This window comes from Phyllostomus discolor, chromosome 2 (genome assembly GCF_004126475.2).
Source record: "Phyllostomus discolor isolate MPI-MPIP mPhyDis1 chromosome 2, mPhyDis1.pri.v3, whole genome shotgun sequence".
In the NCBI taxonomy this organism is placed as follows: domain Eukaryota; kingdom Metazoa; phylum Chordata; class Mammalia; order Chiroptera; family Phyllostomidae; genus Phyllostomus; species Phyllostomus discolor.
The window spans coordinates 1,618,005-1,641,686 of NC_040904.2; the positions used below are offsets into that span (position 1 = coordinate 1,618,005).

The following is a 23,682-nucleotide window of genomic DNA, read 5'->3' on the forward strand; positions in this document are numbered from 1 at the left end:
GCACAGTGGCTGAGACACCTGAAGTCCAGGCACAGCGCCAACCCAGACCCAAGGCTGCTGCTGCGCGTGGGACAGGCAGGAAGACCGGGGGCCTGGGGGCCGGGGGCGGGGACGAGCGCGCGTGTCGGCGGCTCACCCTCCATGTCGAAGTCGGCCGCCACCTCGGCGTCCTCGCCCAGCAGGGTGGAGCTGGTGGACGGCGGCAGCGGGGCGCCGGTTTTCTCCAGGCTCATCTCTTCCTCCAGAGTCCTGATCCAGTCGGGGCTTTTCAAAGCGATACTCACGGTCCGGCCCAGCAACTAGTTGCATGAAGGAGACAGAAGACGCAGACACGTTGGCATGAAGATGGACTCTCTGGGATGAAGTGACCGCCTTGGGCGTACGGGCTCCGTCTAGCTGGACGCCGTCCAGCGTGGCTGCCTCCGAGGGACGGGGCACGCTCTGCCCACACACTGCCCGCAAGCGCAGCGGGACGGGGCTCTGAACACCCTTTAAGGGGACACTTTCCAGGGCTCTGACGGGGACGTAGACCTGAGGGCGAGGGACGCGCGGAAAACACAAGGGAGAACAAAACAAGGAGAATTAGCAGACTGACAGCTTGAAGGGGAGGGGCTGGGGACTGGGGAGGGGGAGGGGTGGAAGGATCCAGAAACAAGGGAAAAAGAACTTTGGGCGCAACAACAGTCGTGGGGGCGGGGGGGCGGGGGGAGGTTGGTGGGTGGAGGTGGGAGAGGGTACCAGGGATAAACGGTAGTGGAGAAAATACAGTAAAAATAATGTAGAACGAAGGAAAGTTAGATGATCAGGGAGGGAATCGAAGCTGGCCGGAAATGCCGACTCAGGCGCTGCTCTGAACTGCCACCGGGGATGAGGAAGGGCCTGCTAGGGGACGAAAGCTGGAAAGACACTGAAATGACACCAGTCGTTTCCACACGGTGACGACACAGCAGTCGCACAGCATGCTGGGAAGGGTCTCTGCAGCACACACGGAAAAGGAGGAACACCTTTCAGGTCAAGTGGGCATCTAAGGACGAGCCCCGGCGGGAGAACGGCTGAGGGCCCCAGCGGCTCCCCGGAGAGGCGCAGCGCCAGGAATTAGAGAGAGCCCGGCACTCGCGCTCTTCACGCAGAGGTGACGCACCGCCTCTGGGCTTTCAGACCGTGCCCAAGCCACACAGGACTGCGCAGGATGTCGGGTCCTGGGTGGTCCGCGGTACGACGCAACCGGACGTACCCCTTCTGGAGAGCAGTCCAACAACGGCCCCGGCACGCACTGTGCCCTCTGACACAGCACGTCTGCACCGAGGACGCCGTCCCGGGGACCAGTGGGGCAGGCACCCAGCTCCCAGTGCACACTCGGCTTCCCGAGCACACTGGCTCTCATAACGAAAAGTTGGAAACATTCTGCTCTGGCTGCTGTGGCTCAGTGGATTGAGTGCTGGCCTGCGAACCAAAGGGTCACTGGTTCGATTCCCAGTCAGGGCACGTGCCTGGGTTGCGGGCCAGGTCCCCAGTAGGGGGCATGCAGGAGGAGGCAACCACACACTGATGTGTCTCTCCCTCTCTTCTCCTCTGTCTAAAATAAATAAATAAAATCTTTTTTTAAAAGTTGGAAACAATCTATTAGTAGGAGTTGGGTTAAATAAATTTATATATTTATCCACATAACAAAACCAAAGCAGCCATTAACGATGGCGTATTTGTTCATCTAGAAAGATGTCCATGATACAGTCTCAAGTAAAAGAGACTGTGAGAAAAGGCACGCACAACATGCACCCATGCGTGTTTGGGCATGTGTCCATGTGTGCACGTGCTTCATTTGTGTTAATATGTGTCCGTGGAATACTACTTGTTCTAATAGGAATATGCAGTGTACATATGAAGAAATACGCAGTGTACATCTGAAGGCTGAGAAAAGTCATTTTGTAATGGTAAGTTCACAAGTGGTCCTTGTTCTTCCTTACAGTTTCCCGTATTTCTCAAATTATTGTTGCATGAGCGTATTATGATTACATTTGGGAAGAACAAATAAGACACTACAGAACCTATTTCAAAAGCAAAACGCGTGTGGAAGTTCTTCCTCCAGGGAAGTGGAAGCGAGTGGCCGAGAGGGAGCGGAGGGAGGCCCTGGCGGAGCCGGCGGAGCCGGGGGGGAGCCGGCGGACTCTCGCCCGCCCGTCGCGCGGCGGCGTGCTCAGAGAGTGTAGCCCTCAGACACGCCGAATCTCAGGAGGATTTAGAGTCAGCAGATGCTACCCACCTCTTTACCGTTCAGGCTTAGAACATTCAAGGCAGAGCTTCCCTCCAAAAACGTCACCCACATTTTATCTTCCACAAACCTTCAAGAAAGAGAAACACAAACAGTCACGGAACACAGTTTACACCTTAGACCCCCGCGGCCCAGGGACGGGTCCAGTGATTTTGATTCACAGGGGCCCACGGAGGCCAAAGGAAAAAGACTCGAGAGAGCAGCAGAGCCGGCGGTGGCCTGGAGAGGGCGCCCTTCCCCGAAGCTTCTGACTGTGTCCTTCCAGTAAGCACCGCGCTAACTCAGCAGACAGGGGCCCGTGGGTGGGTCTCCGTTTATGTTCCTCCACGTCCAGCCCTCCCTGTCACTGACAAGGGGCAAAAAGGGCCAGAGCTTAAATGGCTTGTTAGAAGGACCTTACAAGGCAAACGAGTTCCAAGACTGGGACCCAAGTCTCCTGAACCCCCCGCCCAGCACCATGCACTCCTGCTGTCGCAGCCACGCCCCTGAAGCCACTTCCTCTGACCAAGAAAGAAGACGGGGGCTCATTTGAGCCCACCGATCCAGAACCTGCCCCCCCCGCCCCCGCCGCCAGAGGCCCTGGGTCAGGGTCCGTGTTCTGGTTCACGGACAGCCATTCACTGTCTTGGGACCGCGGTGGCCTCTGCTAGGATTCTGAGCCTGCAGTTCTGGACGAAGAGATCCTGAGCGTAGAAAATAACGAGGACGCCAGGACAAATTCTGCAGACGGCGGTCACTGACGTGCAATGATGTCACCACACGAAAGACTAGAACGGCGACATGGTCAGTCTTGTCTACAGAAACCGTTTCATCAGTCGCAATACTCCCAACCGCGTGAATCACGGGCAGAACTCCGCAGACCCTTCAAAGGGGGCAAGCACACAAGTGTAGGTGTGCGCGCACACACAGACTCTCGACCCAGGCTGCGGAAGTGTGAGCTGCGGACACTAGGAGGAAGGCCGAACACAGAAGTGTGCGCGCACGCGTCGTCCAGGGTAAGCCACAGGCCTGGGACCGGCTTCTGTGACTGCTGGAACACGGCGGTCTCTCCGGCGCCAGGCCAGGACGCTGCAGGACGCTGTCGTTTCGGGGACAGACGTCATCCCCCCAACAGTCCGAAGGGGCCTTTTCCGGCCTGCAGATAGACGGTGGAGCGCTCTCTCCAGGACCGGGAGGCTGCCTCGCCAGCCCCGCCCCCGCCCGGTGCTCTGTGTCCTCTGTGGTGGCCCCACAGCCTCTGCGGTCACAGGGCGGGGCTGACTTTGCGTCCACCATCAACTCTGCTGTTGCTACCCACGACTCTCCTCGGGTCCTTTAGAAGCTGTACCGGCTTCCCCCTTTCACGCATTAGGGCAGACGCTTCGAGAGCCCCCACCCCCGGCATTAGGAGGAGCGTCCCCACGCAGCTAACTCCGTCCCGCTGGCGTCTCCGGGGAGCTCTCCTCTACAGGCAGGGCGGTTCCGGCTCAGGGCCCCTTGGCCGCTGTCCTACTCCGCACCGAAGGTGAGGGTCGGGTTGGTCTCACAGTGGCCGGAGTCCTCTCCTTGTGCGCTTTCACTGTCCGCCTTTGCTCCTCCAACTCGGCTGTCCGCAGGAGCAGCACCCAGCACGTCCCTGGTGGGGGCCACCCACGGCTTTACATTGGGGTGATGCCTTGTTTGGTCACCAGTACTTTCCTAAGGATGACAAGCCTAAGGATGACAAGCATTGAGGGGGAAGCTTCCGGCTCCAAGTCAACGCCACGGTCTTTGGGGACAGACGAGTCCTTTTCCCGCACCAGCCTCCCCTCCCCTGTACACTCTGTGCTCTCCTAGCTCCGTGCAACATGTTCCATTGGCTCATAAGGACACTTCTCTGTACTTTGCTGCCCACTCACACAGGCCGCACGGTGCCCCTGGTGGCTGGCATTTCTCTACTTGGCAAAGCCTACTGTCATCTGTCAACTGGGAGGTTTCACTGTGTACTTCCTAAAGCCTAAGATTTTTAGAGATTTTCTGTTTCGTTGTAAAGCTTCAGGGTAGGATCTTGCCCCGAGATCTGAGGGAAGTCTAACTACAATTTCCTTTGCATTGCTCTCTCACCCTCTGCAGGGCTCCGGCTGTCTCAGGCCCGCCCCTCACTCTGCGAGAGCCCCTCTCCTCCCCGGGCACCGGCGTGAGCAGGCGGGTCCCGGCAGGGCCACCCCCACGCACGCCCATCTTCCCAACCAGGTCAGCCCGGAGTCTAGCCTCCCACTTCGCTGCTGCTCTTCCAGCACTGGACCAGACGCCTGCAGAGCAAACCCAGAGGCAGACGCACGGACCGGAGAGGAGCCTGGTGGCACCTCCCCTCGCAGAGCGCACGCCGCACGCCCGCGCCATTCCGTCTCTCAGAACCGCTGCCCCTTGGAAGAGAAGGCTTTTCTGAACAACGGAAGAGGCACCTGGCTCTGCAGAGGGTGACGGTTCAGGCGACAGTGGAAACCAAGGCTGACACGGACGACTCCCGAGTGCTCACGGCGAGTGACAGTAGTTGGCTTACGAGGTAAAGTTACTCAAAGCACAGCCGTTCTCAAGCTGAGGACGGGGGAAAATCATTCCACTTTCCTGTTACTTTCCTTTAAAAAGTGTCGTAGTAACTACACCCGAGACTTGTCACGGCTTACGTGTGATACTGCACAGCCACCTGGAGAGCGCACATCTGAATGAATGTGCACGTCTGGTCATCGGCTGTCCACTCGAGCTCTGCTGCTCACCTTCACCTTCTCTAGGTAGAGGATTCAGTTTGAAACCTGTGAGCTCTCTGAATGACGCTTCCACAGTATGGTCTTCCCAAACTTTGGAAATAAAAACCCTCACGTGCTACTCAAACACCACTGCGTAAGGTAACTTCCAGTGCAGAAAACGTGATGGGCGACTCCCGAGCTGCTCTGGATGGTAAGCACTTACTTACCTTATGAGGATCACTTCCCCGAAGTTTGTGAACTGCTGCAGGAGCTCGTCGATCAGCGCGTCATCGAAGAAGCCGAGCTCCGGGGCGGCGCCGCTGACCGACACCAGCACGGTGCCGTCGGGCGGGCCCTGGGTGGCCACGACGTCCTTGTAAACGCTCTGCCGCTCCTCGGCGTCCACCTCGAACACGTCCACGTCCAGCAGCGCGACCACGGGCCTGGGGGCGAACGGGAAGCGAGGGCGTCAGGGCGCCGCGGCCCGGCGCGCTGGGAAGCCCGCGTGGCGCCCCGGCAGGACGACTACTGAGCCCGCAACCTGTGGTCGGAGGTCTTCAGCTCGGCTCTCCCGTAGTGCAGCAGAGTGCCGGGCGTCCACGTGTACAGGATTTTGCTCCCATCCTGAAAACTCGCGTTGAGGAGATCCAAATCCTCAGCTGCAGTGGCGGCAAGAGAACACAGGGGGAGCCCGTGAGCAGGACAGGACAGGACAGGGAGGGCGGAGCTGGCCCCGCCCCCCAGCTTTGCGCATGTCCGAGGCCCCGCCCGCACGTGCTCGTGTTAACAGGCAGGTCTGCCTGCCTTTACTCTCGGCTTTCTTGGTGAAGTCATTGTTCTATGCTTTACTCAATAAAAACGAAGGAGGCTTTACTTCTGAGACTACTTAAACGCCTGTGACCAAACCGTATTTGGTAAATAATTCCAGAGAAGCACCAGCTCCTAATACCTGTACACCACGCGATTCATGTTAAACCTTAGCTAGTACTCAGTTGGAAATTTCATGAAATGTTTTCTTGTTTCCCTTTATGTGAAATAATGCCATTGAAAGAAAACAGACTGAAAAGTTAAATAATTAAAAGCAAGTTGGCCCTGGCTGGTGTGGCTCAGTGGATTGAGCACGGGCCTGAGAACCAAAGGGTCGCAGGTTCAATTCTCTGTCAGGGCACAAGCCTGGGTTGTGGGCCAGGTCCCCAGCAGGGGGTGTGTGGGGAGGCAACCACACATTGACGTTTTTCTCCATCTCTCCGTTCCTTCATGAACTCTGTCTAAAAATAAATACATAAAAACTTAAAAAAAAAGCAAGTTGGAGAATATTTTTAAAACCCTGTTTTATATTTAAATTTTACTTATTCTATCTTATATAACCTTTGTCAAAAAATAGTAAAGGGTAAAGGGGGCAAATATACGGTGAAGGAAGACTTGAGTTTGCGGGGTAGGCACACAGTGCAATAACAGGTGATGTATCATGAACTATACACTTGAAACCTACATGGCCTTTAAAAAAAATCCTAACCTGAGATGTTTTTTTATTGATTTTATTATTTCTTAAATTTTCATTTTTTAATGGTTTATTTTCATTGTATTTTTGCATTACCATTTCTTCCCCGTATATCCTCTCCCACCCCCACCCACTCCCCTCCCCTCGGCACTCCTCACCACACTGTGGTCCGTGTCCACCCCTCCACCCCCACCTCCCCTCTCTTGCTCCATCCCGCTACGATCGCAGAGAGAGAGGGAGGCAGAGAGCGAGGGAGAAACACGGACGTGAGAGAGGAACAGGGATCGGCTGCCTCCTGCACGCGCCCGACCCGGGATGGAACCTGCCACCTTCGCTGCCACCGGCCAGTGTGATCTGTTCTGTGTGGTCTTACTAACCACTGCCACCCCAGTGCACTCAATCCCACACGATGAGCACAAGAGAACTAGAACTGTGAACATGCATCACAGGAAGCCCCCCACCTGGCACCCATGCCCCCGCTGCCCCCGTGCGTGCACTGACCCACCGAAACGAGGAAGCCCCCACCTGATCTGTCGAAAGGCCACTTCCTCCTCCGCCACAGCACCCGGTCTGTCCACGCAGGTGTGCGGCACTTCTCGCTGGTGTCATAGTCTTCGGAAAACAGGTCGTATTTGTAGGTCGGAGCAAAGGTCACTTTTCCTTCCAAGAATCCTCTAAAAATCTACAAGAAACACACACAGGACATGACGTGCACACGTTACCTGAGAAGCGAGAAGTTCTGCTTCCATCCAGGAAGCCATCCCACAGTGTCCACGGCGTGCAGGACGCGCTCCCACGGAGTGTGCGCATCTGACAGACACTCCGGGCCACGTGGGCAGAGCCCGGGGAACGGTAACCGGAGACGTGGCCCTCCCCGCGCCACTCGTGGGGCCTTCCGTCACACCGAGTACAAGAACGCCCGGCTGAGGCACCGGGAGAGGCAGACCTGGAGGGGCTCCGGAAGCCCCGAGGCTGCAACCCCACCCCCGTTCCCACACGAGGCCCCGGGGCCGACGGAGGCCGGCGGTGCCCAGGCTGCAGTGCGAGGCCGGGGCCCTGAATCCACTGGATCCAGCAGCCACAGTCACCTCTACTCTGAGAAAACGTGAACGGATTCTTCCAAAATTTTGTGGTCATAAGTTTTAAGGAGTAAGTTTCAAAAAGGCAGATGATGTGAGAAATGAGAGAAGCAAAAATAAACTAAATTACACGGGATCTTCAGGTCAAAAATCAGCAGCCATAAAGACAAAGAGACTGAGGTCACTATTACTGGAAAAATGTTTATTCTTCGACTTGGAAGTTAATCTTATGGGGACATAATATATTTTTCCTCCTGGGAATTAACGTGGGTTTTCATTTCCTTTCCCCCCACTTTTTTAAAAGGCATTGTAATTCTACACCTGTTAAACTGTAGATACATATTTATTAAGCATGAAGAGACCCCAAGAGATTGAAAAAAAGTAACACCGTGATTTTTAAAATAATATTTTATTTATTTATTTTTTTATAGAGAGATGGGAAGGGAGAGAAAGAGAGTGAGAGAAAAACATCAATGTGTGGTTGCCTGTCACGTGCCCCCTACAGGGGACCTGGCCTGCCACCCAGACACGTGCCCCGACTCGGAATCGAGCCAACGACCCTTTGGTTCACAGGCCGGTGAACCAAAGCTCGAGCCACTGAGCCACACCAGCCAGGGCAAAGGCAACACCGTGATTTTAAAAAGCGTACTGCATAGCCAACACCCCCCCTTCTCAATGCAAGCACCCCTCGGCGAGCACCCACCTGCCCGGCGTTCTTCTGGTTGGTCAGCTGGTCCCCTGCTGTGAGGGAGTCCCAGTCCTGCTGCCGGATCAGCTCTTTGACTTCCTCGTTCGGGAGGTCGATCCGGTAGTTGAAGTCCCCGCACCAGAACACGTAGTCGTGGGAAAACAGCATCCTGCCCTGGAAGCGAGGAGGCGGGATTTTACGCTCCCATCAGTCCACTGTAGCAGGGTCTACCACTGCTTCTTGGCCCCCCCGACCTCGCTCTGTGTCTAGCCCCGCAGTAAAAACGCACGCAGGGTCGATTCAGGTGAGTGTTGCTGACGTTTCTAGGAACCACCTTAAACCTTCAGGCACTGACAGCGAACTTGGGGAACACTAAGGCAGTTTCAGAGCTCCGGCCCGAAGAGCCCGGGGAGCGAGCTCACCATAGGAAAGCTCAGTTTCCGGACTATCTCCGCAAAGTCCTCGTTCCGCTCCTTGACCTGGGACTGGCCGGCGGCGAAGTGGCTGCAGACGAAGCACAGGCTGGTGGTGTGGAACAGCATGCGGATGGCCACCGCGCCCTTGTTGCCGGCCGCGCCTCCCATGCCCGTCTTCACCGTGTCCACCGCCACGTCCCTGGAACACAGAGCCCTGAGATGTCAGTGGGTCCCTCCCTGCGTGCCAGACCCTAGGAATGTACGTTACTTGATCCTAGAACTACGCATAACATGGCGACTGGTGGGCAAGCTGTGAAACTGGGCTATTTTCACAGTGTCTACTGGTGACTCTTCAATCAAAGTGCATCGGAAACAAGCCCAGATGAGGGCGTCTCCGGAGCAGCGGGCCCTCCGGGCCTCGGCCGGCGTGCGGGGGCGGGAGGCGGCCTCGGCGTGTGCCCACACTGACCTGATGAACGGCGCGTGCTGCGGCCGGATGAACACGAACAGGCAGACGCCCACCAGCTGCTCCGAGGCCAGCAGCACGTACTTGTGGTCTCTCGAGATGGTCTTCTGCAGCTCCACCGCCCAGAGCTTCTGGTTCGTCGTGCTGCCAGGGCGCACCGGAAAGACAGTGACAAGAGAGCCTGTGTTACGGGACAACGGTCACCTGTACAGTTACACGCTCGAATTCAATCAGGCTGCCGACAGTCGTGAAACCTACGCCAACGGGGAAATCTGCATGCAGGCTGGTCTCTTGTTTCCTTTAAAAAGGAAAACCCAAGCTTCAGCCAGGAGAACGCACTTTTCAGAACCTAACCTGCTGCTGCTGTGCAAAGAACTTTCAGCTTGCTTATTTGTAAACGGGTGCTCACCGTGTGAGTGACCTCACGCGTGTGCACCCTGCTTTTCCGTAAGTGCCCATTAGGGTGACAGAGACGCACGTGCTCCCAGACACCTGTCCGCCCTTTCCCCATTTTTCTGGATCATAACTAATGCTTTAAAAAAAACCGTGTGACAGAGGAATTTAGATACACACAGGAGAGACCGTCGCAACTCACACCTACTACCCAGCTTCAAGGGCGGCCGACATTTGCCAGTCTTCCCACCTCCGTCCCTCCCTCTTTTCCTCGGGGTGGGGTGCACCTGGAGCATTTACAGCAGATCGGAGACGCCCGCCGGCCAACCTGCAAGCACTTCAGAACACGTCTCTGACGTGGGAGGACGTGGTCGTTTTCACACAGTCCCACGCCGCCGTCGTCACCCTCACATCACTGACAGTGCCTTCGTGCGAGCAAACGCTCAGCTTGTGTTTAATGTCCCTGTTTTCTAAAGCACGCCTTCTTACAGCTGGTTTCTTTAGAGCAGGGTCCAAGCAAAGTCCACGCGTTGCATTTGCTTACTATGTTTCTGGACCCTCTCTTCATCTTTGACTTTCGACCCTCCTCATTTAGAAGCTGGGTCATTAGTCTGTAAACGACTCGCCAGCCCGGGGCTGGCTGACAGGTCCTGGGGACCCCGGCCGGTCCCTCCGCCTCCCACACTGGTTCTACACCGGCCCGTGTCGGAGCTCAGGAAACACGCACTTCGCTTTATTTGTTCTGGCGAGAATAACCCCACGGGTGAGACAGTCCCCCCGCCTCCCGGCAGGAAGTACATGATCTCTGTGACGCTACCCCGATGGGCTGCTCCGGCCGTGACAGTCCAACCCCTTGTAACAGAAAGTCCCCCCTTAATCTTCTGTCTCCTAAGGCTTTAGTATCTGCCTATGACCACTGCCTAGACTATTATTCCATTAGGGGCAGCAAAATGTTGATTTTATAATTTCAGCATTTCACAGGCATTTGTAATAAGCTGGAATTCTTCTATAAAGGACGTTTCTCTTAACTTTACAATTACCCTAAAACACAGTTCACACAAAGAAGGCGGGATAAATGCTTAAGTCTTTATAAATTTCCAGAGTGGTAAGTTTGTGCCCTGGAACCTCCAATGGAGAGGAAAGGGAAAAGGTCTGTCTCCTCGTTCCGGGGCACAGAGGCAGCGAACCCTACGACGGCCGCACTCCCACCTGCCGAGTCCACCTAACGCTCTGCGGCACTCACCCCCAGACACAAACCCAGCAGACAGGGCTCTCAGAGGCCCGCCAGTCCCGGAGAGAGGCGGCTGCCATTGCCTCCATCCACGCCCCCTGCCAGCCACCCCATCAATGAGCTCTCCCCCTCAACCCGCCAGAACCGCGCCCCCACCCCCACAGGCCTGACCGTCCCCCTCCACATGTCCGCTTGCCCCGGACGGCACTTCCTGCCCCTGACAGGCCGCAGAGCTCACTTACTGCAGTTGCCGTCTGTCTCCCCCCACGAGAACAGAAGGCCCACGGAGGGGGGGATTTTTGTCGGTTTCATTTGCTGATGTACCTTTAGCACCTCAAGTAGGTGCTCAGTGGATACTGGTTAAACCAGCGGTCCCCAACTTTTCTGGCACCAGGGATCAGTTTTGTGGAAGACAGTTTTTCCATGGCCTAGTCCCTAACGGGCCAGGGACCGGTCCCGGTCTGCGGCCTGGGGGTTGGAGACCCCTGGGTTGAACGAATGAAAAATCACCTGCCAAAGAACAACGTGACTGAACTGTATTTAGAAAACAACTAAGCAATTTGGCAGTGGGGCCCCAGAAGGATGCCCTGAGACGTCATCACCGGCCGACTCTCTGTGAGCATTTAACGGGCACACGGCCCTTTGCAGGCGGAGCCCGAGACGGCGCTCCGCCTCGGCGTCGGAGCCGGGGAGCTGCAGAGCACACGCGAGCGTCCCTGTGTGGTCAACGTAGTTTCTCAGACAGCAAAATGAAGCTGGATTTCTTCTCCTGGTGTGAGCTGCTGCTATTCACTTTGGCTAAGAGAGAAAACGGCGTTTTCGAGATTGACTCGTTACTATTTCAGCTCCTAATTTCACTCTGGAAATCTCTGAAAACGCCAGAGGAGGAGAGCAGCGGCTGGACTCTGAAAGAAGGCGTACTTGGCCCACGTGAAGCTCTCAGGCTGTGGGTCCCACTCAGGTCACTGGTGTTTGCCATGAGGCTTCACACCGCAGCCCTCCGAGGGCGCTCTGGGAACACCTGGGGGCCCCAGAGCCCAGGAGCGCAACGCCCTCTCCACAGCCTGCTAACACAGCATCTGCCGCCTTGCCACCGGACTGAAGCCGCGTCGCAGCGTGAAAGCGACAGGAGGCACCAGACTGTCCTGGGGCTCACCCCAGTCCTCCCTGCCACGCACCCACTCCTGAAACAGGCCACCTCATCCAGGGACAGCCCCAGGGGAGCAGCAAACGGTGACTCTGCCAGAGTCCAACCCCGAGTCACCTCCCTCTGACACCGTGTGATGAATGGGAACCCCACAGAGCCCTCCGCTGCACCCTCAAATGTGACGCCTGTTTCTTGGGAAGGCACTTGACAGTTTGAGTTGAGAGACAAACTGGCCCTTTCTTCACGGAAAACAAGGTTACTCGAAAGAACGAATCACAGACGGAATTAGCACTCAGGCTCAGCTCATTCAGCAAACACTTTTTCTGGCCAATCCTATCTTTTCAAGGCAAACACATGAGAGTATTTACTTCCAACGGTAAAAAACTTGAGTTTATAAGCAAAAGCGAGAATTTTGGAAAGCTTGTACATGCTGTGATCGTGACAGCTTCCGAATACGCAGAAGAACCTGCTGATGAGATCCATGATGACAGCAGCCCGGTGCTGCTGTGGTGTGGCGTGACAGGACGTGTCACCGCTGGGACGGCCGGTACAACCCGGGGACGGCCGGCCTGCAGGCGGACAGCACGCGGTTCCCACGGAGAAGGGAACGTGGGGTCTGCACAGACAGCTCCCTGCCGTGGGTCCAGAGCCCACTCCGCAGCTGGGCTTCAGGAGCCCCCCTCCCCCGCACCGAGTTCCGCTGCGTCTCAGGGAAGAGACTGTCTGGAGAGCCTGTTAACGTGGCAGCTCCGTCTCCAACCACGCGTCCTCGCAGTGCTCTGCACGCGCTGCAGCCGGAGCAGCGCGCCACACCCGCCTGCCGACAGCGAGGGCCAGGAGCCCGCCGTCCCCGGCTGGATGCTACAGAGACCTGGGGGACTGTGGACGAGGAATACACCCCCACTTCTCGGCACGGTTTTGTTTAGGGAAACATGCGTTCCTGATGTTAACACATGATGGGGGCATGATTATTTCACAAGGAATTAAATGTTTTAAGTTTCCCACTTCTAATTTCTAACGTGATAAATACCAAGAGATAGAAGCCATATAAACCAGTTCTTTAAGACTTTCAGTAGTTTTCGGCGAGTAGGAAAGATCCCGATACCAGAGTTTGGGAACTGCTCCTCTACAGTCCACAGAGGAACTTTTCGCATGTTATCCCAAGTCTCTGCCCGTGAGAACCACTTGGGACCTGCCCCGTCCGCTACCTGGCTGGCTTACCTGGCGTTCACGATGTTCCCGGCATTCAGCTCCACCATTTCTTCAAAGCCAATCGCGAAGATGTCAGTCGGCTTGCTTCTCTTATCTGCAACCAGGCATCCCAGACAGACTTTAAAATGCGGCCGCAGTCCAACGGCGCCCCCGCCCCCGCCCCCGCCCGTGCAGTGCAACGGAGACCGGCGCCATCTCTCACGGAAACTCGTTTTCCGTGTGTTCAGTTTGACCGAGCTGACGCCGAAGGCAAAACCCACGAGTGGGACACAACTGCTTTAAACTGGCTTCCTATTCAGGTGTCCTGAAATCACTTCTTTAAGACGGTTGTTCTAGAAGGCCCGTAAGTCCTCTCAGAAACCACTGTGAAGGACTCTGGCCGAAGCCCGCACCTCGGGCAGCCAGACACGAGCCACTCCTGCAGGACCACCAGGGATCCGCGCCGGGGCGGGGAAGTGGACATTTGGGAAAGACTCGGACGAGAAAGGGCTCAGACACCAGCTCGAAGGCGAGAGGGCTGCTGGGGGTTTCCCGGGTGCACTCGGGAACCGCGGGCTCGGCTCGGCGGGCTACTTCCCGGGCGGGAGCAGCCCAGGAAGCCGGGAGGCATGCCGCGGCTGGGACGCAGCCCTTGGGGCTGGCCACCCGGCAGCGCTCTCGGGGCCGACCGGAACCAGAGAAGAGAAGGGGCTGCTGGAGACAAACGGCCGGGGGCACGAGGGCGGCCCAAGCACTAGTTCAGAAATGAGCATGAACAGGGGCTGGGGAGAGCCCACAAATACTGCCCGCTAACACTGAGAGACAGAACATAAAACTATGTACTGACTGCTATTATGTGCGAGGCTCATACACATGTCATGCATTTGATTATCACACACACACTTCAGAGTGAGGTCGTTTCTGCCTTCTGTTTACAGACAGGAAACGGGGGCTCTGGGGGAGAAGGCACCGGCCCGGGGTCCCACACAAAGTGCAGTGCCGCCCAAGGACCGTGGCGGACCCAAGCTGCCAGAGCTCCGGTCCGGCCCCGCCGCCACCGGCCGCGTGTGGGTGGGCGGGGTGCCCCCCTGGCCTGTGACACCGGACTGCACGAACGGTGCCTCCGTAGCAGGTGTGCAGGTGTGCCAGAGGGTTAAACGAACAGGTGTGAAGTGCTAACAGCTGTAGTGTTAGCTGTTATTTCATTACTGTCACAATTATGACTGCTCCTGCAAGTTAGGGTCAAGGTCAGACGTGAAAAGGGGCATTTTAATAAGAATGTGGGGAAACGCCCAGGGTTTAAGATGTGACTGTGAAAGATGACTAAAAAAGGTAAAAATGTGTGGTTTCCTTTAAAGATATTTATTTATGTAGGGATCCTATTTCCTGAGAAATCAAATTATCAAAGGAAAAGGTATTTTGTTTTACCATTCTGTTTTTTTTTATGAAGGGGAAAATAAAAATGTAAGAATAAAAAGCATGTAAGCTTTCAGTAAAGATTCGATCTACAAGAACTCGGGCCTCCAACGGCAGCCCGAGCTTCTCGGATACAGCACCGCGTATGGTGAGGATCCACACCCCCGTCTCTGGTTCACAGGGAGCTGTGGGACCCGCCAGTCAAGTCCGTACCACAGAAAACCAACCTTGGAACTCCTGCACGCCGGCCAGCCTGGGCGCGTCAAGGAGCCAGTCGGTCAGCGTCTGGTTCCGGAATGCGATGCTGCGGAACTGCTTCCCGCCGTTCACGTTCCAGGTGCCCACGCACACGCGGGTTTTCCTGGGCTTGGAGTACTTGTAGAAGTTCTCACACATGCTCTTCAGGACTTTAGAAGAGGCTGACGAGAACAAAACACAGCAGAGTTTTAACTGCATTACAGCAAGCTCTAGAATCGGTTTTCGCAACTGAGAGGCGAGGCCTGGAAGGCACCGTGGGCACGGTGAGTGCGGACACGTGCGAGCTACCGCAGGGCCCAGCAGGGGGCGGCCTCGGGCGCAGGGCCCAGCACGGTGCAATGGACTGAACGCAATTTTAAAACTATCAGCCACATAAATGCAATAACCAAAGTAAGAAAAGCTACTGTGAAATTATTGTAGCAACATGAAACATGCAGAACAAACAGTTCTGCTTCAGGGAAATGCTGCGCTGTTTCATAAGGTACAAAATTAGGGACAGTACAGTTTTACAAATAAAGCAATCAACTTTCATGTCAGTTTCATTTAAAGGCTGGTAAAAATGTAAATTTTGTTTCTCCCCAAAGGAAAGCATTTAGGAACATTTACATTTAAGATGCTTGCTAAGGACAGGTGGTCTGATGAATTATAGCTCCCTGACGAAAACACCAATTACGGGTGTTAACAAGATGCTGCAGGACGAAGTCACTGGTACACGCTTCCCACCTCACTCGGAGGAGAAGCAGATTCCGTGACTGTGGTCCAGGACGCCCTAGATGTGCTGGCTTGCCTTTCTGCCCTCCCCTGCTTCCACTCCCTGCCCAGCCACGGGACTCCCGGTACTTTCAAAAGGACGCCAGGCCTGCTCCCGCACGGGGGCCTTTGCACCGGCTGCCGGGGGCCACAGTGCTCCCCCTCGCCGCCTGCAGGCCTTTCCTCCCCAGGGACGCTTCCCTGACCACCTCACGGAAACCTGCGTTCTGTCCCCGACCTCCCAGGTCTCCCCCTTGCTGTATCTTTCTCCATACGCTTTATCGCCGTTTACAAGCTGGTGCATTTTACTTATTTCTCCCGTGACTACCCGTCTCGTCTCCCTTCACAGGACCGAAGGCTCCGGGAGGGCAGAAGCACTGGTGTTTGTGCACTGTGCCACCGCAGTGACCAGCAGTGCCGGCACACGGCACGTGCCCAGTGAGTAGCCGTTGGACGTGTGGGTCTGCAACACCCTTTCAGTCCTCGGCCTCCTTCTGCATGTTTTCTGACCGCCACCGACTCGTCTTCCTTCTAAACCACGCGTCACTGGGGCAAGCTGGGTTCTCGGCACTTACAGTGCACAGGACCTTCAGAGAGCCTCCACCTACAAATGGAGACTGTGCACTTAGCTGGCGGGCCCCTGGTCAAGGGGGGAGAGTCGAAGCGATTCTCACGCCCGCCACACAGAGTTGCTTCATTCCCTTGCTTGTCTTGGGGCACCAGGACGCAGCAGTGCGGTGAGAGGGTGGGAACAGAAACGGACCCGCCTTCCGGAGCCCGGGGGTGGACAGGCAGACTCCTGCCCCTCACTGTCCGCGGGACTTCCCGTCCGGGGGTGCCGGGCAGTGAGGCCAGGCACTCTGCTCTGGCCGCTCACGCGGCTGACTGGAAGCCGTCTGTTCCTACACCACCACTGGTCTTTGTCACTGAAGTCACCATCAGTGTCACGACTCTGGAAACAGCTTCTGCAGTCCTTTCTAAATCCAGACACAAGTTCTAGGGTGACCCAACAGCTTAAACTAGCCGGAAGGACCCAGAACGAGTGGTGTGCACTGACAAAGTCAGCGCATGCACGCAACCGCGTGTTCCACGCCCCGTCTGGTCCTCGGAGGGCTGGCGCCGGCGCGCAGGGAGAAGCGAGCCTCTGCTCACACCCAGGCGCGTCGTGTGCCCAACGCCCTGCTGTCCTTTCCGTGCACAGGCCGGTGCCCAACGCCCTGCTGTCCTTTCCGAGCACGGGCCCGTGCCCAACTCCCTGCTGTCCTGTCTGAGCGCGGGCCTCGCTGCGAGACTCAGAGGCACAGCAAGTGCTGTGCGCCTCCCTCCTCCTCCGAAAACCAACCAGTTTCTCAAAACACGCAGAGCAACCGCTCAGCAAAGCAAATCTGAAGTGAAGGGAAACAAAGATGTCTTTTTCCACTAAATTTCTGGCAAGAGTTTAACTTTTGTTCCCTTGGCCACAAATTCACGTTTCAAGACAAGATCACAGACTCTGTTCAGAAAATAAAGGCAGGACATTCCTGTGAACAGGACAGGCAAGAAAAGGATCACCTTTCAGTCTTACATGCTTAACTCTTCTAACTTTGTTAGCCACCCCGACGCCTTTCAGCAGACTTTGGGGCGGGTCTCAGAGCAGTCACAGAGAGCGCCTCACCCACGTGGGGGGAACCGAGGCGCTGACTTGCCAGCGCCGTGTGTGGGAGCCGCTGCTGGGGGCCCAGCTGTCACGGGCGTGCTCCGAAGTCACAACAGTCACGTCTGAGCTCTTCCACCCGCGCATTGAACAAACTCAGGCTTGCCCCATAAATTATGAAAGTGAGGTTACAGCTAGGTGAGCTCTATTTAACTGGAATTAAACATTTGCTACAGGGTGATGAAGAGGTTTGCACATTTCCTTCTAAGCAGTTTTCTCAAACCTAAACTTTTTTCCCTCGGGTTAAGACAAGGTATCCATTTGTGCTATTAGTGTCTGAGGGAAAAATGAAAGGAAAGTTGACATTTATATGGCTTTATTTGTTTACAACATCAACCTTAGAAAAATAAAGGTTGCTTTTCCACAGACTGGTTTTCTATACCGTACCTGACTGTAATGTCTGCTCAGAAACTATGGATGCATGAAGAAGAAAACAGAGAGTCATTAGTAAAACAGCACGTGACAGTTAAAATCCAGGCTTATGACAAGCATTCTAAGGTGCCTTCATTTCTTTCTCTTAAGTCCATTTGATGACTTTATTTTCTCTGATGGCGGTAGGACCCCAAAACTAAAAATAAGTGGCAATAGCTGATCTGCGAAAACCCTGCTGTGACTCGGTGACGTCAGAAGGCCCTGGGCCTGCGTCTCGGGCCGCTCCTGTGCGTGGGTGTGAGTGTGCGTGCGTGTGAAGGAGTGCTGCACAGAACCCAAGAGGCCGGAGGACACTGGACACACGGAAGGCACTGCCCTGATGTGCGCCTTTCAGAGTTCCTCCTGGGACTCACGGGTGGGCGGGCGCCATCAATGCAGTTACCACAAACCACGTGCGTACCACAAACATCGCCGTGTTGTGAAGGCGCTGCCACGTCCCACAGCCCCGGGGCTCACAGAAAGCATGGGTTAGGGCAAAACAGCCGCTTCGGCAGCGACACACCAAAAAAGGGCAGGAACTCGCTAGAGACACCAGCCCTGCTTTGCGCGTGGTGACTGGTGAGGAGTGCAGACGCTCCCCTGGTGTGCCTGTGCACCGGGCCCCGGGGGGCTGCGGCGGTGGGGCACAGGGAGCAGCGCCTGACTCTGCGTGGGACGTGGCCGCCCCAGTGTGGCTGGACATGGTGCACAGCACCGTGAGGCCCGAGGCAGGGGCGCGTCTGAGGTGGGTGCACGCATGTGCACACATGCTGTGCACTCGCACTCACCCCTGCCCTGCAGGGCAGCTGTCTGTGTCTACAGGCGTCACTGCCTGCAGAAGCGTGCGGGAGCTAACGTAGGAGTGGCACCGTGCCCACAGAGCTCCATCGGTGCCGGGACAACTCCCACTCTTGGAGTGAGGGCTATGGCAGGACTGGCCGCACTGTTTTTAAGGCATATTTTATGTATACGAAACTGATGGTCAAGTTTGGGAATCTTTTAGGTCCTTGCTTTTCCTCTTCTTGCCTGCAGGTGCTTACTTTGAATGGTTCTGAGTGATGCCTCTCTGTCAGGGGAGGGACAGGTGCAAGGAGGTGACAAAGGCAGGACAGCACCTGCCGCGGGGCGGGTCTTGTTCCCGAGCTTCAGACCCCCGGGAGCTGACGGGATTGCTGCCTGCGGCCCTGCGAGGTGTCCTGAGGGACCCTCGGGCACTCCTGTGACCAAGGAACCATCTGAGAGCACAGGACTCACTCGGAGAGGAACAGTCTCTCCTACCTGAATGGAAAAAACTCGAAGGTTTGGCTTGGAGATAACTGAAGAAATAAAAATGTTTAGAGTGCTGAAAGGTTAAAATAGAAAAAAATATGGAGAAAGGAAGTCTAATTTATTAAGTTTTACCATGAATGTTGAGTTTTCCCACTATTCTACTTAATAAATGTCCACTGATATGAGCACCAATTCTTTTGATTTTAATAGAAGACACAGAAGACAACAGCTACCCTGAAACTCACATGGTTATGTCCCATGTTAACATTGGGAATAGTGTCCAACAATAAGCAATATTTTAAATGATTAAAATGACAATATTTATTCAAGCAACAGCAATGAAAAGGTAAGAACAAGTTGCAGAAACTTCTGGGGTGATGACTAGCAAAACCGCCAATACAGGCGCTGGCTCTGCAACAGGCATCCGTTTACTGCATCGCTAGCTACCGAGTGCGCCCCGAGCTGCACGTCAATCTGTGAAGCCCCGCCTCACCTGCAGTGGGAAACGCCCCCCACTCACCCCTCAGCTCGCAGCTCTCTAGCACCACAGACGACATAAACATTCCAGAAGAGGTAACTTCCTCTGGAGAATGCAATTTTTAAAAGTCATATTCGTAGAATTCAGTACCCTTCCAAATCTGTTTTAATCAACTGAACCTAAAAGTTATTTATGTCAATAAGTTCACATTTACTTCTTGGGCTTTTAGAAGAAATAAACAAATAACATAAAGTAAAATAAAAGTACGCATACCACGCAAACTTCCAGTAGTTAAAAGTGCTCGAGCTTTGTCAGCTAAATCACTATTTAGAGTATTTCCCAGGAGCAAAACATCAATGGCCTCTTGCTTGGAGCTGTCAAAGAAGTTATTTTGAATCGTTCTAGTAACAGAACGAGCACCATCTTTTAACTTTCCAGCCTGTTGGGGAGAAAGGAGCACGGACTTTCATTCTAAGTACTGTTCTTTTTCCCTGGGAGGTATTTTGAAACTTTAAGCTTTACATCATCTCACTGTAATAAAGGACCTCATCGTTCTACTCTGGGTGTCAGATCATCACAGTAAAACGGGCCTGGGTGCCACTGTGCCTCTCCTCGTCTGGGGGCCGCTCTGCACAGAGGAGGAGGAAGCTCAGTGCCATCCCATGACCACCCACACCGTGTGGAACGTGGGCTCCGTGGAAGTAAACTGACTATGCGTGAAACGAGGAGGTCACTCCCTGCCCCTGACGATCAGATCTGGGGTGGGCAGGGAGGGGAGCAGGGGAGATCGGGGAGGCCACACTGCCCTCCCACGCTCAGAGAAACTGCAAAGGGCTCTAATAATAGGAAATAAAACTGAGGTTGTTCCCAAATAACTTCACTAGTCACAGCTATAACTGAGCATAAGACTGAAGGTCTAGTCTAAAAAGAAATTTATAATTAGAGTTCGTAAATATATATTACATGTAATAAATACATAATAGGTAATATTATGTAATATTACACAAATATAGTTTACATTTAAACTACAGTCTGTATATTTTAGGTCATTTCATTGCCTATGTACATATAAATAATAAAAATGATAAACTTATGCTAATTCTTATAGTAACAGAGTTTACATAACGTTTAATGAACATATATTTCACTCAGGCACATTCGTTACCATAAGGATTTATTTTGATCTTATAGACTTTGATAGTTGTTTTTAAAAAAACTCAATTTTTACCTTTTAGGAAAGTAGTTTTCAGTACATGATTTTTATTTCTTAAAGAGATAACGGTTCTGAGGCTTAAAATGTTATTCTCTTCCACATGATTCCATAAACAAAGGACATTATTTGAAAAGACACTCACCATTCACATTATCGGGCAATTAATCAAAAGGAACCCAGAGAAAGGGAGAGAAAGAACAGTTCAGAGGTTAGATTTTAGCTCAGCACAGACTAGCACATTCACACACACGAGCCCTAGCTGTCGGGTTAGAGGCGGAAGGCGACTCGCGACAGAGGGAACCTCTGCATTGTCTCAGTCGCTGCAGAGACAAAAAGGCAGGAAAACAAAAGAAGATTTTAAGCAATAGTTGTAGAGGATCAGGTTATAACAGCAAAAATTACGTTCTTTATGTAAAAGAAGTAAGTGCAAGTTCAGCAATTCAGGTTTTTGAAAATAGGGATCACTTCGGAGAAGGCGCTGCGGAGGTGACGTGCATTCCTTCTGCAAACCAAACAGAAGGAACCCCGGCCAGCATGGCCAGCAGTGCTGCAGGGGCACGGCACTGACTGAGGCCCGGGGGAGGGGGCAGACTGGGGAAGCAGGGGGGTGACTCGGAGACGATGAGGGGCCTCGGGGAGCCGCGCTCGTCACGCCGGGGAAGCAGAACGAGGGCTGTGAGAGGGCACGTGCTCCCGTTCTGTTCTGCAGCAGTCGGAGGAGCTGCAGAGGCAGCGGAGGCCGGGGCCTTAAACGGTCAACACTGCGTGTGAAGCAATAAACAACACCTCCAGTGCGCCCCAAGCCCCCCGTGAGGGCCGAGCCCCGGGGCGGCAGACAGTCCCCACTACGGGCAGCACTGGAGGGGCTCTAGTGAGGCGGAGGACTCTAACTAACCGAGTCCCCATCCGACGTCCGGAGCCTCCTCCTCAAGGTGAGACCGAGAAAAGGACGAGCACGTGACCAGGGAGCCCTGGCACCGCCGGGCTCCCAGCAGGTGTCGCGCGCACGCCCGCTGACGGGCGGACACGCAGCGGGCTCCGTGGTAAGTGCTGGGACCCAGCCAAACGGGACAGGACGTTTGTCAGAAAGACTGTGGTTTTAAAAACCATATTTATAATCGAATACACACTATAAAAAGTGAAACAAGCACACGAGGGAAAAGCCACGGAAGAGTGGGAGCAGCGCAGACCCAGGCCGAGTGGACAATGGCGGACTGACCAGCCACGTCACGCCCCACTGCCCCGCCCCACTGCCCCGCCCCAGGGAGCGCCTGCCTCCCGCCCACTGGTGCACACCACGGCAGGAGGGGGCGTTAGGGAGGAACCCAAGCATGGGGAGACGGGTCCCACGGTTACAAACAAAGAGCCTGCCCCAGCCCCACCAGGCGGGCAGGGGGGCCGCTGCCGTCGGCCGGAGCGGCACTCACCTTGGCCTTCCCCTCCAGGGCTCCGGTGCCGGCGTAGATCTTACTGATGGAGTCCCCGTTCACGGACCACATGGACCGGAACACTTCTTGAAAGCGAGTCACCAGCTGAGGCTTCTCGGCTAAGCCGAGAGCTTCCAACTGTTTCGCTAGCATCTGAAACAGCAAAGGAGAAACCCTTGCAGCTGCATTAACACCTTCATTGTGATGTGACTCTTTTTCGTTTCTGTTGTATTTTCCCATTACCATTAGAACCCCCCACACCCTCTTCCCCCTCCTCCCCACCCACCCTGCAGTCACCACACTGCTGTCTGAGCGTGACGTGACTTCGAAGACTACCAGAAGGAAGCCAGAAGTCTGCAGCCCGGGGCCAGGTGGGGCTGGAGCTGACGTCACAGTTCACTAGGCCAACTGTGCTGTTTCCCACCGCTTCTATTTGTAAAGTAAAGGCCCCATCAGTGAGACTTACAAGCAACTCAATATTCCCATGTTGTAATAAGAATATCTTTCTGGTTACACAATAAAATTAACCTTATTAAAATATCCCTATAGCCCTGGCTGGTGTGGCTCAGTGGATTGCCCGCCGGCCTGCAAACCAAAGGGTCACCGGTTCAGTTCCTAGTCAGGGCACATGCCAGGACAGCTGAACAAAAAACAAATATTCACCTGGTTTATTTAAATGAACGTGTGTATGTGCGGAACACCTAAGTTTCTGTAGCTTCTGTATTCAGCTCTCTTGGTTTGGGTGGAGAGGTCAAAGGTCACAGGGAAAACAGAGCTGCTCTTGCAGGGTCACTGGGTAAAAACCACCCTGGGGCTGGGTGTAAAAGGCAACTGTGCAGGGCACGGCGGCCGGGCCCCCGCAGTAGCGTTCAGAACAGTTACTGCTCTTGACTCCGCATGAATTTTAGCCTTGGTATCGGGCAGAGCCGAAGCAACGTGCAACCCTCTGCCAGCCCATTCTCCTGCTGGGAATCCCGTCACATCGCCTGCCTTGAATTTCACTGACACCACCCGCCCCCCCCCCCCCCCCCCCCCCCCGTCAGGGTGTCCTTTGCCGTGTCTGTACGTGTGGAGATTACCCACCACTCCACTCCTGCGGGATCGGAAACGGAGGTCACACACAGGCCCCAAACTGGGCTGCGCTGCCTGGGGCCTGACACCAGAGCTGCCGTCGGCCGGCACGGGCAGTGAAACGAAACAGGCCCCAGGACCCCGTCACCACAGACGCACCTCTGTCTCCAAGAAGGTGGGCGGGACTCGTCCTCACTGCAGGGTGGTTCGGCCTCCTTCAGCCAGTACATGTGGTAACCATGTAAGCAATCCCTGCACCGGGAGTATTCTCACACCCCAAGGGCGTGACTCCCAAGGGCGGACCACCAGCGAAGTCAGACTCTGAAAACTACAGCCTGCTTGTCACACTTCCGGTGCGGACTCTCGAGGGCTTCAGCACGCTCGCTCGCTCTCAGAGTCCGGGCACACACGCTCCACCAGTCAGAGGGGGGGCTGGGGGCACACGCCAGCCACACAGTAAACTCCGCCCCAGCGGCCAGACGCCTGCTTTCCCTTTCCTTTCCCCTGTCACATTTTCTAAATAAGTTGTAGTAATAGATCCATGACAGACTTCAGTAAAGGCAAAATGATAACATATATTTAGTTACTTGAAAAAGACTTTTCTGTAGCA

General features: G+C 54.8%; 1 protein-coding gene across 12 annotated transcripts in view; it reads right to left on the reverse strand.

Annotated features, from left to right (window-relative positions):
• SYNJ1 (synaptojanin 1) overlaps positions 1-23,682 on the reverse strand; it is a 73,860-nt gene that overhangs the window by 17,180 nt on the left and 32,998 nt on the right. For 8 of the 12 annotated variants that reach the window (XM_036017413.1, XM_036017412.1, XM_036017409.1 and 5 more), the window contains exons 11-23: positions 22,002-22,154; positions 19,635-19,800; positions 17,591-17,614; positions 14,730-14,921; positions 13,117-13,201; positions 9,128-9,268; positions 8,665-8,857; positions 8,258-8,416; positions 7,001-7,157; positions 5,516-5,633; positions 5,202-5,417; positions 2,261-2,339; positions 137-299 (exon numbers count right to left, since the gene is read on the reverse strand). In XM_036017413.1, coding sequence (XP_035873306.1) covers positions 137-299; positions 2,261-2,339; positions 5,202-5,417; positions 5,516-5,633; positions 7,001-7,157; positions 8,258-8,416; positions 8,665-8,857; positions 9,128-9,268; positions 13,117-13,201; positions 14,730-14,921; positions 17,591-17,614; positions 19,635-19,800; positions 22,002-22,154 — 1,846 coding nt within the window. The remainder of the gene's footprint in view (positions 1-136; positions 300-2,260; positions 2,340-5,201; positions 5,418-5,515; positions 5,634-7,000; positions 7,158-8,257; positions 8,417-8,664; positions 8,858-9,127; positions 9,269-13,116; positions 13,202-14,729; positions 14,922-17,590; positions 17,615-19,634; positions 19,801-22,001; positions 22,155-23,682) is intronic. The other 4 variants (XM_036017411.1, XM_036017407.1, XM_036017408.1 and 1 more) reach the window with 2 other exon arrangements.